General features: G+C 48.6%; 1 protein-coding gene across 1 annotated transcript in view; it reads right to left on the reverse strand.

Moving 5' to 3' along the window:
* Nucleotides 1–12,672, reverse strand: part of HYDIN (HYDIN axonemal central pair apparatus protein) — a 146,978-nt gene that overhangs the window by 74,216 nt on the left and 60,090 nt on the right. Inside the window, 3 exon segments of the mRNA XM_050903888.1 lie at nt 7,297–7,449; nt 10,857–11,021; nt 11,464–11,599. Coding sequence (XP_050759845.1) covers nt 7,297–7,449; nt 10,857–11,021; nt 11,464–11,599 — 454 coding nt within the window.

Below are 12,672 nucleotides of genomic sequence, written 5' to 3' on the forward strand. Positions count from 1 at the left end.
ATCTAAAACCACCTTCACAGGGAGCAAGCTTGCAGAGGAGAAATGCATGCAACGCTCCCTGGCCAGCATGAAACGCACTGGGAGGTAGATGTACGGCTTCGAAGTGTCCATCACGGTGTTAGTGGTACATGCACCACAGTTCAGCACTGCGTTTGGGACGACAGGCACTACTCACCCAAAACTCTGCAGTGTTCTAGGAGAAGAGGTTTTTTCCTTTTTTTAATAGAAAGCAAGGATGTGCTTGGAGGCCTGACATGATCGAAGCAAGTGCTTAATCCAGGTGAAGTTAGCTCAAGTTTCCATCCGTCGGGCTGGCAGCACTAACAGGACACCAGCCAGCCCAAGGGAGAAGAGCATCAGAAAACCAAGCAGCACTTTGACATCATGGGAAGCATTTTAAATAAACCCCCCAAAACGACCTCTGCTAACAAGGGTAAGACTAGCTGGAGGCCAGGGAAGCGATAACTTGCTGAGCATTTAGGGTCCCAGCAGCGTGTGTAGGTGCCCCAGCTACGATAACTCCTTAGGCTGACTGTGCCCTGCATGGAGAGCAGGTCAGGTCTGCATGCCTGCATCCCAGGACGGACCACGCCAAAGGCATCAAAATTATTCCAGGCGCTGGCAAAATTAATAAACTGAGCTCCATTTAATTTGTCCTCTAGAGCTGCAAAAGAAAGTCTTTAAAAAAAAAAGCAAGATGTGAATGGGATGGAGGAAGGTAGTTGGCACAGGGTCCCACCAACCTTCTTCTGCTGTCCCTGCATCCCGTGCGTAGCTGATCACTAGCCCCAGAGGCATCCACCGCGCTGCCATCAGCCAAGGGCTACCCAGCCAACACGTTCATACCGAGCCGGTGGGTGTTAGGTTTTCATTGACATTAATGTACAACTTTTCCTCTGATTCATGCTGACACAGGGTAGCTCGCTTGAAAAGGAGACCTGATAGCTCTGCTCCAGAGGTGAATCTGGAAGTCTGCTATCTGACGAAGCTCATTTATCAAAGCTTGGCGACAAGCCAGGCAGTAAATTGTACCCAAGAAACTATTACTGAGGAATAATGATAGGCTGTCTCGATGGAGCCAGACTTTGAATTTCCCAGCGCAGACCCACCATGCCCTGCCAGGCCAACAGCCCGCTCCAGAGGAGCGTGATTTGCATCGTGTCCTCATTCTTTCAGTTAGCATTTGGGGTGGGTCCAAGGGGCAGCACAGTGCATCACTGAACAGGAGACCTGCCAGGACCAAGAGGCTCTGCCGGGCCAGATTCACTCAGGTTTCTAGGTCAGCTTCTGCCTACACCGATCCAGGCTGTCCCTCAGAGACAAGAAATCTCTTGGAGCCACGCTAAAAAGTCCCCCCACTTTAAAGACCAAGATCTAACTTCTGATAACATCCCTGCTACTTGCTTACCCTTGAATGCTCTGGAAAATGATGCAATAGCTGTATGGACCAGATAGACAAAGACGGTGGCTATTTTTGTCCCTGTAGGAGCTTGTACGATGGGACATCAGAGTCCCTGAGTGCTAGGCAAGGGTGGGGATCAATCACTTCATCAAGAAATTCAATGCTGAGACCATTAGCTTCTCCCAGGACAGACTTCCACTGTGAATAACAGCTGCCAAAATTTGGTTATAATGGACACCAGCGTCCATCTGAGAGATGGCTGGCTGCCCTAAGGGATGACTGAGGAGCCATCACACTCAGTTCTCTTGAAGCTACTTACAGCTAGTTAATTAAAGCGAGCTGGTCAATCTGGCCTGGCACGAGTGAACAAGGAAGCAGAACTCAACAGTCAAAATGCAGCTCTACTTTACCAAGCCAGAGCTCTGAGCAAGAAAGCATTCACACCGTGTCAGGCTGACCCATCGCTCCTCGCACAGGTTGCACACGAAGGGGAAATAAAACCCCGTCCTACATCAGTTGCGCGCAGAGCCTTGTCCCAGATGTTTTAGCAGTCCTGAGGTGGGGGACCTCACGTTCTTCATTTCAAAGCTACTCTTTATCCGCGCAAACTGCCAGTGGCAGAAGACAGCCCAAAAGCATCCTGAGCCCCAGCGGGAGGTGGAGATCAGAGCGTGAGGCTGGCTAGATGCTTCCACCGACAACCAGCCTCCTCCTGGCACCTCAGCACCAGCATCTCCTTGGCAAAAGCACGGGGACCACTTTGGTTTAGCCTCTGCCCCTGAGCACCATCAAGGGGATGTTTTATGAAATCAAAAGGCAGAGCCTCTAAAAAAATTAAAAAAAAAAAAAATTAAAGTGTGGCACTCACTGCCACTGACAACAGAGCCTAATTTGTCACGCTTGGTTCAGCTAATAGCAGACTGCTGAGTGAGCTAACGAAGGTCATCTCCATTTGTGTCCCCTGTCCATAGCTCACCCCTCTAGATCCCCATCTGCCCTCCCTGCTGGGCTGGGGAGACCAGTGCCACCACTCTGCACATCGGCTTTCTCCAGCCAGGACACGGGCACAGCTTGGCCGGCTGCTGCCAAGCACAACATTTAATAACCAAACTCCTCCTGCTTTTCCTTTGGGAAAAGCACTCCGCTGAGTCACTCTTGCTTGTAGGAACATAATTGCCTTGAAGACTTCTACCCTTCTTTAATTCAGTTGGCCAACGGGTGCAGCACAATACGACAAGTTTAGTTTCCCTAGACGAGCAGAATAACAATTTCTTTGATTGCTGAAATACAGCAAGTAGATAGAAGATACCCGACATGATAAAAACCAAACTCTTCCCTGTGGCCAGGTTTCAGGCACCTTTTCCAAGGTCTCCTCCGAACCTCTGCTCCCCTTTTTAAGAGGCACATGCCCTGGATCTAAGCCTGCTGGACCGAAGCCTGTGTGACACTGGGAGGGACACAACCTTCCACCTTCCTCAGGTTGTGGTACAACCGGTCACCAGCACGAGGCTGGATGCTCCTGGCCACGACCCCTGTTCATGACTGATGCTGTGTGTTTCCAGGCATGGTTGGCTTCAACGAATGGTTCCCTCCAGGTCTGGCAAGACCAAACTGGGTAGAAATCGGCAAACCAGTACTGCTGTAGTAGCAGAACACGGCCTTTAAAAATCCAAACCAATGGTTTAAGTCTAAAGGTGAGCTTTCAGAGCACCATGAGGCTCTGGTGGGACAGCTCTGGAAAGAGTTAAGCCTATGCATCTTATCTTCCAAAAAGTTCTGCTCACCTTGGAGGAGACCACGTATTCAGGGCCAGTGCTGCCCATCCCCTGGAAAGTTAATTTAACACTCATTTCTAAATAGCATTGCGGATATCATTTGAAGGGCACGGCGCTGTCTGCCTGTGTCTCGCTACGAGCAAACACTGACGGGCTGGCTAATTACTCAGATGCTTGGGGGTGAAAAAAAGTAATTTACAGTAGGTTTAAAAACCACCCTCTTGCCAATTCAAGTCTGCTCCGACTTCAGCGAGAGCAGTTGGAAAGAGCTACGAACAATGCCGACATGCTCTTCAAAGCCTTCCCTCCCCGCAGCCTGCACAATTCACTCAGATAACAACAAAATAGCCCATCAGGCAGAACAAGAAACAGAATCGCTAAAGCAGCATCCCTGCATCGGCACTGTTTTTAAGTTTATCTCCATGTTTTGCTGTCTCTCCATATGGCCGTTTCTTTAATAAAGGAAATGTCGTCAAAAGCTTGAGATAAGCAGCAATGAAATCAGTAAATGAAACAAATCCTGCACTAATGAGGAGAGAAGCGAGTATGGGAATGGGAACTGCGTGCTCTCCCCTTGCTTACACCGTGTTTGACCAAGAGCCTTTATACGCTGCCTGAAAATCAGGTTGACTTTTCTCCAGTGAATCCCAGTGAGAAGACAAACAGTTACAGCTTCTATTTTTTTTTTTTTTAAATAAACAAAACTTGGTCTCTTCTGCAATGTCAGCTCCAGTTGAATCTGACAGCAGCTCATCCCTGGGAAGGTGGAAGGGGATCTACGCACCAGGCACTCTCCTGAAGAAGACAACACATCTGGCTGTACGACCGCTGCTGGAAACCAGGAGGCAGCAAGCTCTATCAGGAGCACAGGGCTCTGGATTAGGGAGGTCAAGGATCAGGTCAAAGGAGACAGGACCCCAAATTAGGGCTGTCACGAGAAGAGGAAATCCCAAGAAAGGTTTTCTCTCTCCTCCCTCATCACAAGGCACCAGGAAACCACCGTTTGCCTCCCCTGCGGCAGCACCTAACAGACCCAGCATGGTGGTTATGTAGGCAGAAGAAAGCTGCCACTGATCAACAAAAATTACACCCTAGGCCTGTCTTCTCTTTCCTGATCACACAGGCACGACAGGCAGCTGCCTTCTGTGATGCCGAGATGTCATTCTTAGTAGCCGAATAAAAGATCCCTGAGAAGACAGAGTGACAAAGAACAAGTAGGCAATGATCGAAGAAAGATGCTTTTTCCTCTCTGCCTTTCTGCAGGGAGAGCAAACACTTCCATTAATCAATACACCTCTTGTACCCTTGTCAATATGGCAAAAGTCAGACGCTTCGGGAAACAGGAAAAGCGGATGACAGCAGCAGCAAGGAGGAGAAACAGCCACCCTTTTCAGCAGGTCGCAGCAGCCCCCAGCTAAGCTGCAACAGCCCCTTCACGTTGATCTATTCCTCCAGTCTTTTCTACCCAAGAAAAAGGCAAATCCTCCCCTTGCTGGATCCAGAGGATTCTCTAACAGGGCTGCCTGGCAGCTGGGAAAGCAACCCAACAAGGAAAAGTACATCAGCCAGACGCAGGATTCAGTGGATGAGCACGGGATGACACACTGCTCCCAAGGGTCACAGACCTGCAGATACCCTGGCAAGCAGGGATAAGCCAACAGAGGACTAAGGTAGGAAGTCCCTGCGCTCCTCTTCAAACCCAGAAAAGCCCCATTCTCAATGCCCAGCTTTGGAGGGTTTTTATTTATTTCCTTCTGGTGGCAGAGATGTTCAGTGCCGCTCCCCACAACTCATAGAATAGAATAGACTCCGCTCATCCAACGGAGAGAAGAGGAGAGGGGTACGGGGAAGCTTGTGCATAAGGGGTACTCCAAGTAATTCCTTAAATCACTATCCCAAAGTGAAGTTATCCACAAAAAGCAGCTCTGCTTGCTCAGATAATGCTCTTTTCTCCCATAAAGCAAGAAGAAAGCTTGACTTGACAGGAACAGCAATTTGCACGTGACGGTTAAGGATACTCCCAAGGTGCAGCATGGCTATCTGCATTACAGCATTTTCCTCTTCTGTTTTGAACAAGACTCCAGCCTCTTACTTGCCCTGTTGCTGCCCCTTAATTTAATCTCATTCAGTTTGTTGAGCTGCCAGTCAGCGTGCTGTAACATTGCTGATCCAACGCTGCTGTGAAAATTTCAGTCAATAGCTCTTCCTTTCGAGTGGAGACTGATCTATAAACCGAACTGCAAACAGCCACGGTTTCGAGATTAGCCATCAAATGGGAGACAGGGAAATCACAGCTCGCCGTCCTGCAGCAATCTCCAAGCAGAAAATCAAAGCAGCAGCTTTGGCATCTTGGAGAACACAAGACTTGCGTTCAGGGGCACAAGTGAATGAAGGATGCCCAAGTCACCAAGTCACTAAGGGACAGCCGGAGCCAGTTCTGCTCTCAGAGAGTGTCTGTTCACTCTGACACCTGACTGCATCTCAAATTTTATCTCCAAAATTATTCAGTCCTCTCTTCTTCCCATCAATAAACTGCCAGGCAGCCTAAGGGCAAAACTTCAACTGAGGCAGCAAAACAGCACCAAAGTAGGCAGCTGCTGAGGGCAAGGGAGTAGCTCGAGCACATCTCGCCCGCCGCAGTGCTGCTCCCATCAGGCAGGCTCAGCATCACGGTGTTGAGAGTCTGGCTGAAGAGCCCTTGTTGAAACGGCTGATCGAGCAGGTTCCCAGGACCTGCCTCCTTGAACATCTCCATGATATCAGCAGCTGTCCTGAGAAGCCGAGATGCTCACCATGGGGTAACTCAACCCTGTGGAGTCAGCAGGGGGGACTGTGGAGCAGCAGAGCCCATCTTTACTGCAGGGAAAGACACCATCCCTGAACCACCTCATATTATTGTTCTATTTATTGATTAGCCACAATATTTGCAGAGATTGCAGTGAAGCAGGATAGGATTTATTGCCCAACTCCGTACATTAGGGCCCTGAGGCAACGGAGAGGCAGATACGCCCTGCAAGCCCCCCTGGGTACACTGCAAGCTGCCCAGGGGAGGGAGGGAAGGCAGGCATTACACCAGGACAGCAGTACCTAAACAGCTCTGTGGGTCAGTCTTGGGTACAAGCATGCAAACCCCATCATTATACACCAGTACCACCCATCCGAGGTGGCTTGCTCTCTACAGAGATGGAAAGCAGATCTTCATTGTGGACTCAAAGCAAGCTGTCCTGGGAGTCCCCCGTTTTGAGGCCACATTCATCCTCCTGGGCACAGAAACTGGAGTGAAACAGCTGGAAAAGCAGCAAGTGGGAAATTCAGCCTGGGTTAACCAGCCCCAGAAGTTCAACCCTCCTAGCACAGAGAAGCACAAACCTTCTCCAAACCCTGTTTTCCTGCCCCGATCTCCCCTCCAGCGAGGAGCACATCCCACCCAGCCTCAGCACACGAGCCCTTCCCGGCTGCATCATCCCTGCTCCCCCTGCCAGGGAAGCAGCCAAGCTCTCCTCCTGCTCTGCAGCTTGTCGCACTATGCAGCCTCCATGAATTAAATAGCCTTTTTCTGCAGCCAGTCTCCAGGGATGCTCTGCAACGTTACAGAGTCCACAGACTCCACAGGCACACGACCCTTACAAGTATATTTTTGTGCAACAACCCAGCTGGTTTGACCCCCAGGAGGTGTGAAACTCACCTCACCATGAGCAGTTTGAGGACAGACCTCACACCCTCGTCTCTGTCGTTAACAGCAGTTTGACACAAAGCAAATGCAGACACTAACAGGGAAACCTTTGCTCCCTTTCAGGAGCAAAGAGCCACAGGGTTCCCTTGATCTCAGAGCTCCAAAATCATGACTCTCACAGCTAAATACCTTCCACAAAATAAAGGGAGTACTTGTAAAAATGATCCAGACTCATTTCTGCCCCAACATCTATGCAAAGTCTCTGTTTTACTGAGGGGTGCCCCAGCTAAAACTGCCCCCAGAGCCAGGCTCCTCTTCCCGCACTGTGACGGAATATCTTGCTTTCTCTCTCAGATAGCGATATGGAAATGTTTCATACAAAAATCAAGTCACAGGCTGCTACAGACCAGTCATTTTCATTGGAAAATAGCCCCACAGATACTTACCATCTCTGCCCAGAAAGATGCAGGGATGACAGTCTGATTGGAGAGGTAGAGAGTTCGGGAAGCGTCTTGTAGAACTTGGATACTGCCGAAATTTATCTTACTCGGATGCACGTAGACAACTGGTCCTTCTCCAACGCTCACTAAATGGATTTTCTGCTCCAGGAAGCAGGTAGGAAAGATCAAAAAGAACAGGGAAAGTTTAAAAAGATTAGACAGCTCTAAGGGTACTCCTAGACCGAGGGATAATTACAGCTCTGTTTGAAGACTGCGAAGGCCTGGAGCAAGTGTGGGATCTACAGAGATCCCATCGGAAAGCCACAAGCTCCTGTTATCAGGGGATAACGAAACCCTGTCTCCCATGCTTGCTTTTTCACATCTCCTCCACAGTTAGCTCTCTTTCCTCTGCCTTGTACCAGCTCCCACTCCTTTTACTGCTCAGTCTTGCCCCAAACCACCCTCCCTGACTTCTGCTGCTGCACAGCCACGCTCGGACAGTAACTTCTTTAACATTCCCAAAACAACACCTGTGAAAACCAGCCCAAGTCAGAAGCAAAGCAGGCTCTTCAGAGTAGAGATCATGCGAGTTAGTCGCCTCTGATTTGTCCTTACGTGTATTCCTGGTATTATATGAATAACGGGAATTATTAATTACATCATTCAAGCAGTATTTTTTTCTTTTGACAGTCTGAGACCCAAAAGTTTTGTTCTTGCAGAACAAGGGATCTTGCGGATCCCTTTGCTAAACCACCTTCTCAGCTCATTAAAAACAATGAGAATTTATCCAGTCTTGCTGGATTTCACTGGTTCCAAACACCCCAACTCTTAAACAGGATCTGAATGCATAAAACTCCCAACACTGACAAGCTGCTGTATGATTCACTGGAGGGCACAGAGTATGATTTAACCACAAAAGGAACCAGCCTCCATGATGTAAAACCTTTAATGACGTCAAAGAAATGGCATTGACAGCTGTCAGAATCACTAGTCCAACTCAGCCAGAAGGAGCAGCATCCAGAAATGCTCATCCCTTGACAGGGAGAGAGTAAGTGCAAGTAAGAGCCAAAAATCACATATCAAGGCTGGTACCTCAAAAATAAGGAGCTGAAGCCATGCATGATGATGGACCTTTTATCCCTCCGGGAGAAGGGAGACACGGAGAGCTGCAGCCAGGGTGATGCTGCCCAAAGCTCCCAGGAAGGAGGAGCTGGAGGGAAGAGCTGTGCCTCGCCAGCTGCCTTTGCTTCTAAGTGACAGCAGGGCAGAACCCTTTGGAGATGAGCAGAATAACATCTGGAGGATGCCCAGGCTAGCCGGCTCCAATGAGAGTGTGTACTAACATGATATATCCTCGCCAAGAAAAGGGCTTATAAAAAACCCCCTTCATCTATAGTCTTTGTAAAAGGGACAAGAAAAACCCCGTTCAACAGTGTTACAGGCAATGTGACACATGGGGAAAGGGAGTAAAAGGAGATCGCAGCTTTGCCGTCAGTAAGATTGCCACACACATACACATTTCCCCCCTTCAGCAGCACTGCTGGCTTTGTCGATGGGTACGTAATGTCACATTTGATCATTTAGGAATGAAGAGCATCTGTCCCTGGCAGGCAGCCGTGGTTTGAGTGATCGCTTATTTTGATAGCGGCCAACCGCCAAATTCCCTGCCCGTGGCACACGAGCCTGCCTCGCCATCGGTAACCCCAGGGTTGGGTTTTACCAGTTCCTTAATGCAGAAGACTCCAGACACCAAATTGAAGCTGGCATGCAGTCACCTGCAAACAAAATACCAGGCAACAGACCCATGGAGGGACTCTGCGCAACCTGGATGAAAGGTCTGTACCACATTTCACCTATAAAACAGTGTAAAGACTTGGTGTCAATACTAGACAGCATAACTTAAGACAAGAGCAAGCTTCTATTTTGTTTGATTGGAATACATTGCAGCGATTCCTGAGGTCAGATTTGCATTGTATGATGCACAGGAGTAGGATTTGCCACCAGTACAGGACATATAACAAGATGGCTAGCTGTTCTGCTAGCCCAGAAAGCTTTGGATGAGTCAGCTACTAGGGAACTACTGATACTGCACTCAAACTATATGGCAGACCTATAGAAAATGCCAAGAACCTCGCCTGACAGCCAGAAACTCAGGTCTGTGCTGTCGATATACCCAGCGAGGTTTCTACCAGCACTTGCTGGGTGCTGGCAGCAACCGAGCATAAGCGCTGCACATTAAAGATCGACTTAACAGGCACACACACTGGCTCACTCTCATGCTAGTCATTTCTTTAGGGACAGCTAGGGTTCTCCAGCTGAAATGCTCGTCCTTTGGGTGAAAGATTGACATATTCATCTCCAAATAAAAAAAGACTAAGGTAATGCAAAGTTTGAAACTAGAAATTGTTAACTCAAGGGTAAAAGCTTTGCAAGAAATCTGTAGTTAAAAAAACAAGCTGACAGTTAAACAACTGGTTATTCTAGTGGGAAGAAACCCTCCTTTTTAAGGGAAGCATGCCTTATATTTATGAGCAACAGTTTTGCCAAACTTCAGACTTCCCTGCAAAGCCCGCATTGCCTGGCCTTCCTGTTGACTGGTTTACATGCACATCCACAACAGTCTGGGTTGAGAGGTTCAGTGGCATCCAGGGGATTTAGCAGCATCATTTCCATTCGTTTTAAGAAAAGTTCAAATCCTTGCGACTACTTTCAAAATGTCAGCCTTCCTTTCCGTTACAGAACGCTTAAGGTTCCCAGCAATCCTCTGACATCCTCTTTCACGCCCAGAGAGATGACAAGACATTTTAAAACAACTGCTTCAAAAGTTAATATAATTTTAAATTGAAGTTTAACTAAATTTGTCCTCGATTTCAGCTAGATGAAACCAGGACACTACATAGAACGTTCCCTCGCCTACATTTTGTTGTCACTGCTGCTGTTGCGTATGCCTGAATGCGAACAACATCTTTCAGGAGGCTTCAGTCCAGGAATGCTTTGCCTCATCCATTTCCAAGCTCGGTAGAAAAAAAAAAAGTCTCTGTGCTCCAGATGCAAGCTGTGTGGAGACTCATGTGTCTTTGGCTGGGGCTTTTGGCAAAGAGATATGATGGATGTTTCTCAGACGTGACGGGCCTGACTTTCAGCATGGTTTCTTACACAGCGCTTGCTTTAGCAGGATTCACAGATGTCCCTGTGTGCTCCTGAACAAAAGTTCTAATGAAGCAGCAGTTGCTGTTCATCTAATAAGACAGCAGCGTATGAGACCCAGGGATTGTTCTGGGTTTCAGACTGGGTTTGTTATCCCGTCTCACGTATCTGTAATTAAATGTTGTGTCAGACACTTAGATTACCACCTAAGAGGATTCCATCCTTCCTCTTCTCTAGGCATTAGCTGTTGCTTATGCCATGAATCCCTTCCTTCCTTGTCCGCACCAGACATATATTACAAGCTCTTGTTTTCCCAGGAAGGATCCCTGGGATTAGCACCCCCGCCTGTACACTTTTGTCCTGGTTTCGGCTGGGACAGAGTTAACTTTCTTTTTAGTAGCTGGTCCCCTAGCACTCACCAGAGGGGATCCTTCACTCCCAAACACTGCAACATGAGCAACAGTGTCCTGCTCTCCCATCACCTGGGCTTCCAGTGTAAACGGGACCTCCACCAAGCTGCGAGGCTGGATAATCCCACACGGCACAGGGCTGGAGTACCACACAGCAGCATCCTCCTTGTGTTCCTATAAGGGACAGAATCAAACACAGCGTCAGGGTGACCCCTGAGGAAACTTTAAGCTCCTTAACATCTACCACAACGGCAATTCACACATGTTTTTAAAAATCCCTAGGAGAAAGCAAAAAGGCACAAAACAAGATGCAAAACTTGTATAGGCTTAGCATCCTCGGAGGGTCCAAAAGCTGCTGCATCCACAAACGCCCACTCCTGTGCTGGCAGCCTCCCTGCAGCAGCTTTTTACAGCCCTCTAAGTTCTCCTGCATGAAAGCACCCCAAAGACTAGAATATAAACCGCTTCCTAAAGTTTATATTCAGGTAGGTTCCTGTTCTCAGCAAACCTAAAAGCAAACCTGAATATAATCCAGCAAGGTCTCATCCAAAACCCTTTTTTTGCCAATAAACCCCTCGATAACATTTGAGGGCAGGAGGCGGATGCGATGCCAAACCTGAGGAAGAACCCCGTAGCAGCCTGGAAGATCGCTGTCGTTCACAAGGGTCAGCATCTGCCGATAAGGGAATTTTAGAAAGCACCGTCCAAACATCACAACGGGGTTGAGCACTCGCAGCGGAGGAACTACGCATCTAGGCAAAGAGATGACCAAAGGGGAATTAGAGATACTGAGAGAACGTAGAATTTGTTTACTCCCCGAATAGCGTGAAATGGAGCATAATGCATTTGTCACTGTCAAATAGACATTTAATACCCTACAGCGATAAATCGCCTTTAACTTCTTTTTACTCAACAACCTCTTGTAAAGGAGAGGCAAACCCTGCAACTCAGCATCGCAGAGGCTGCCAAGTGCCCTGGCATAGCACGGTGCCCTGTCCCAGAGCTGTCTGATGGGCACCTTTACCCCACGAGCCTTGCAAGGACCCTCCCAACGGTTCCAGCAAGGCATGAGCTCTGGGGGAGCCTTCCCACCGAGGACCAGTGCTCATCAAGGCTCAAGGAACACAAGACGCCGGTTTCTCAGTAAAAACGACTCCCTCCTCTGCCACACCGCTGTCGCCCTGCCTGAAAACTTGGCCATTTGCCCCAGGGATGGAGGGCACAAGCCACCACCTGCCTTACGCAGTGGGTGATCACCCTCTCCCAGCTCCTATAGCTACCTCGGTCCTTCACCCCCACAGGTCCATACGCTGTCTGTTCCCATTTGTACTTGTTTTACAAAATTGCAGCCCAGGCACTGACTGGATGACTCCGCCTGGGAGAGGCAACAGCACCAGTGAACTGCATCCCTCTTGTCATTAAACTGACACCCACTGCAGCACAACAGGATTGAATCTGGCTGCAGCAAAAACAACTTTTGGCTTAAGTCTGAGAACATTAATGCTCAAAAGAACGAGAGGGAAACAGAGAAACCTGAGCTCACCTTCCACATCAAGGACTATTTTCCCCTTCGTAAGATCTTGCCTGTATTTTTTTCCCCTCACCAGTCCTGCCATAAGCCCCTTTCCCATTCGCACGTGCCTTTGTTAACAGAACCAGACACCAGCTTTCAGCAGGCTGCTCGCTGCGTCCCAAACGAACGTTGCATTTTGGTCACAACCCAGCACAAGTCCACCACTTGCAGGAAGGAGGAGAGGCGGCCCTTTAGAAATCTATTACACCTCAAGCACCAAAAAACAGGCCGATAATGAATATAATTACTGTT

The sequence above is a fragment of the Gymnogyps californianus genome, chromosome 12, assembly GCF_018139145.2.
Source record: "Gymnogyps californianus isolate 813 chromosome 12, ASM1813914v2, whole genome shotgun sequence".
Taxonomy (NCBI): Eukaryota; Metazoa; Chordata; class Aves; order Accipitriformes; family Cathartidae; genus Gymnogyps; species Gymnogyps californianus.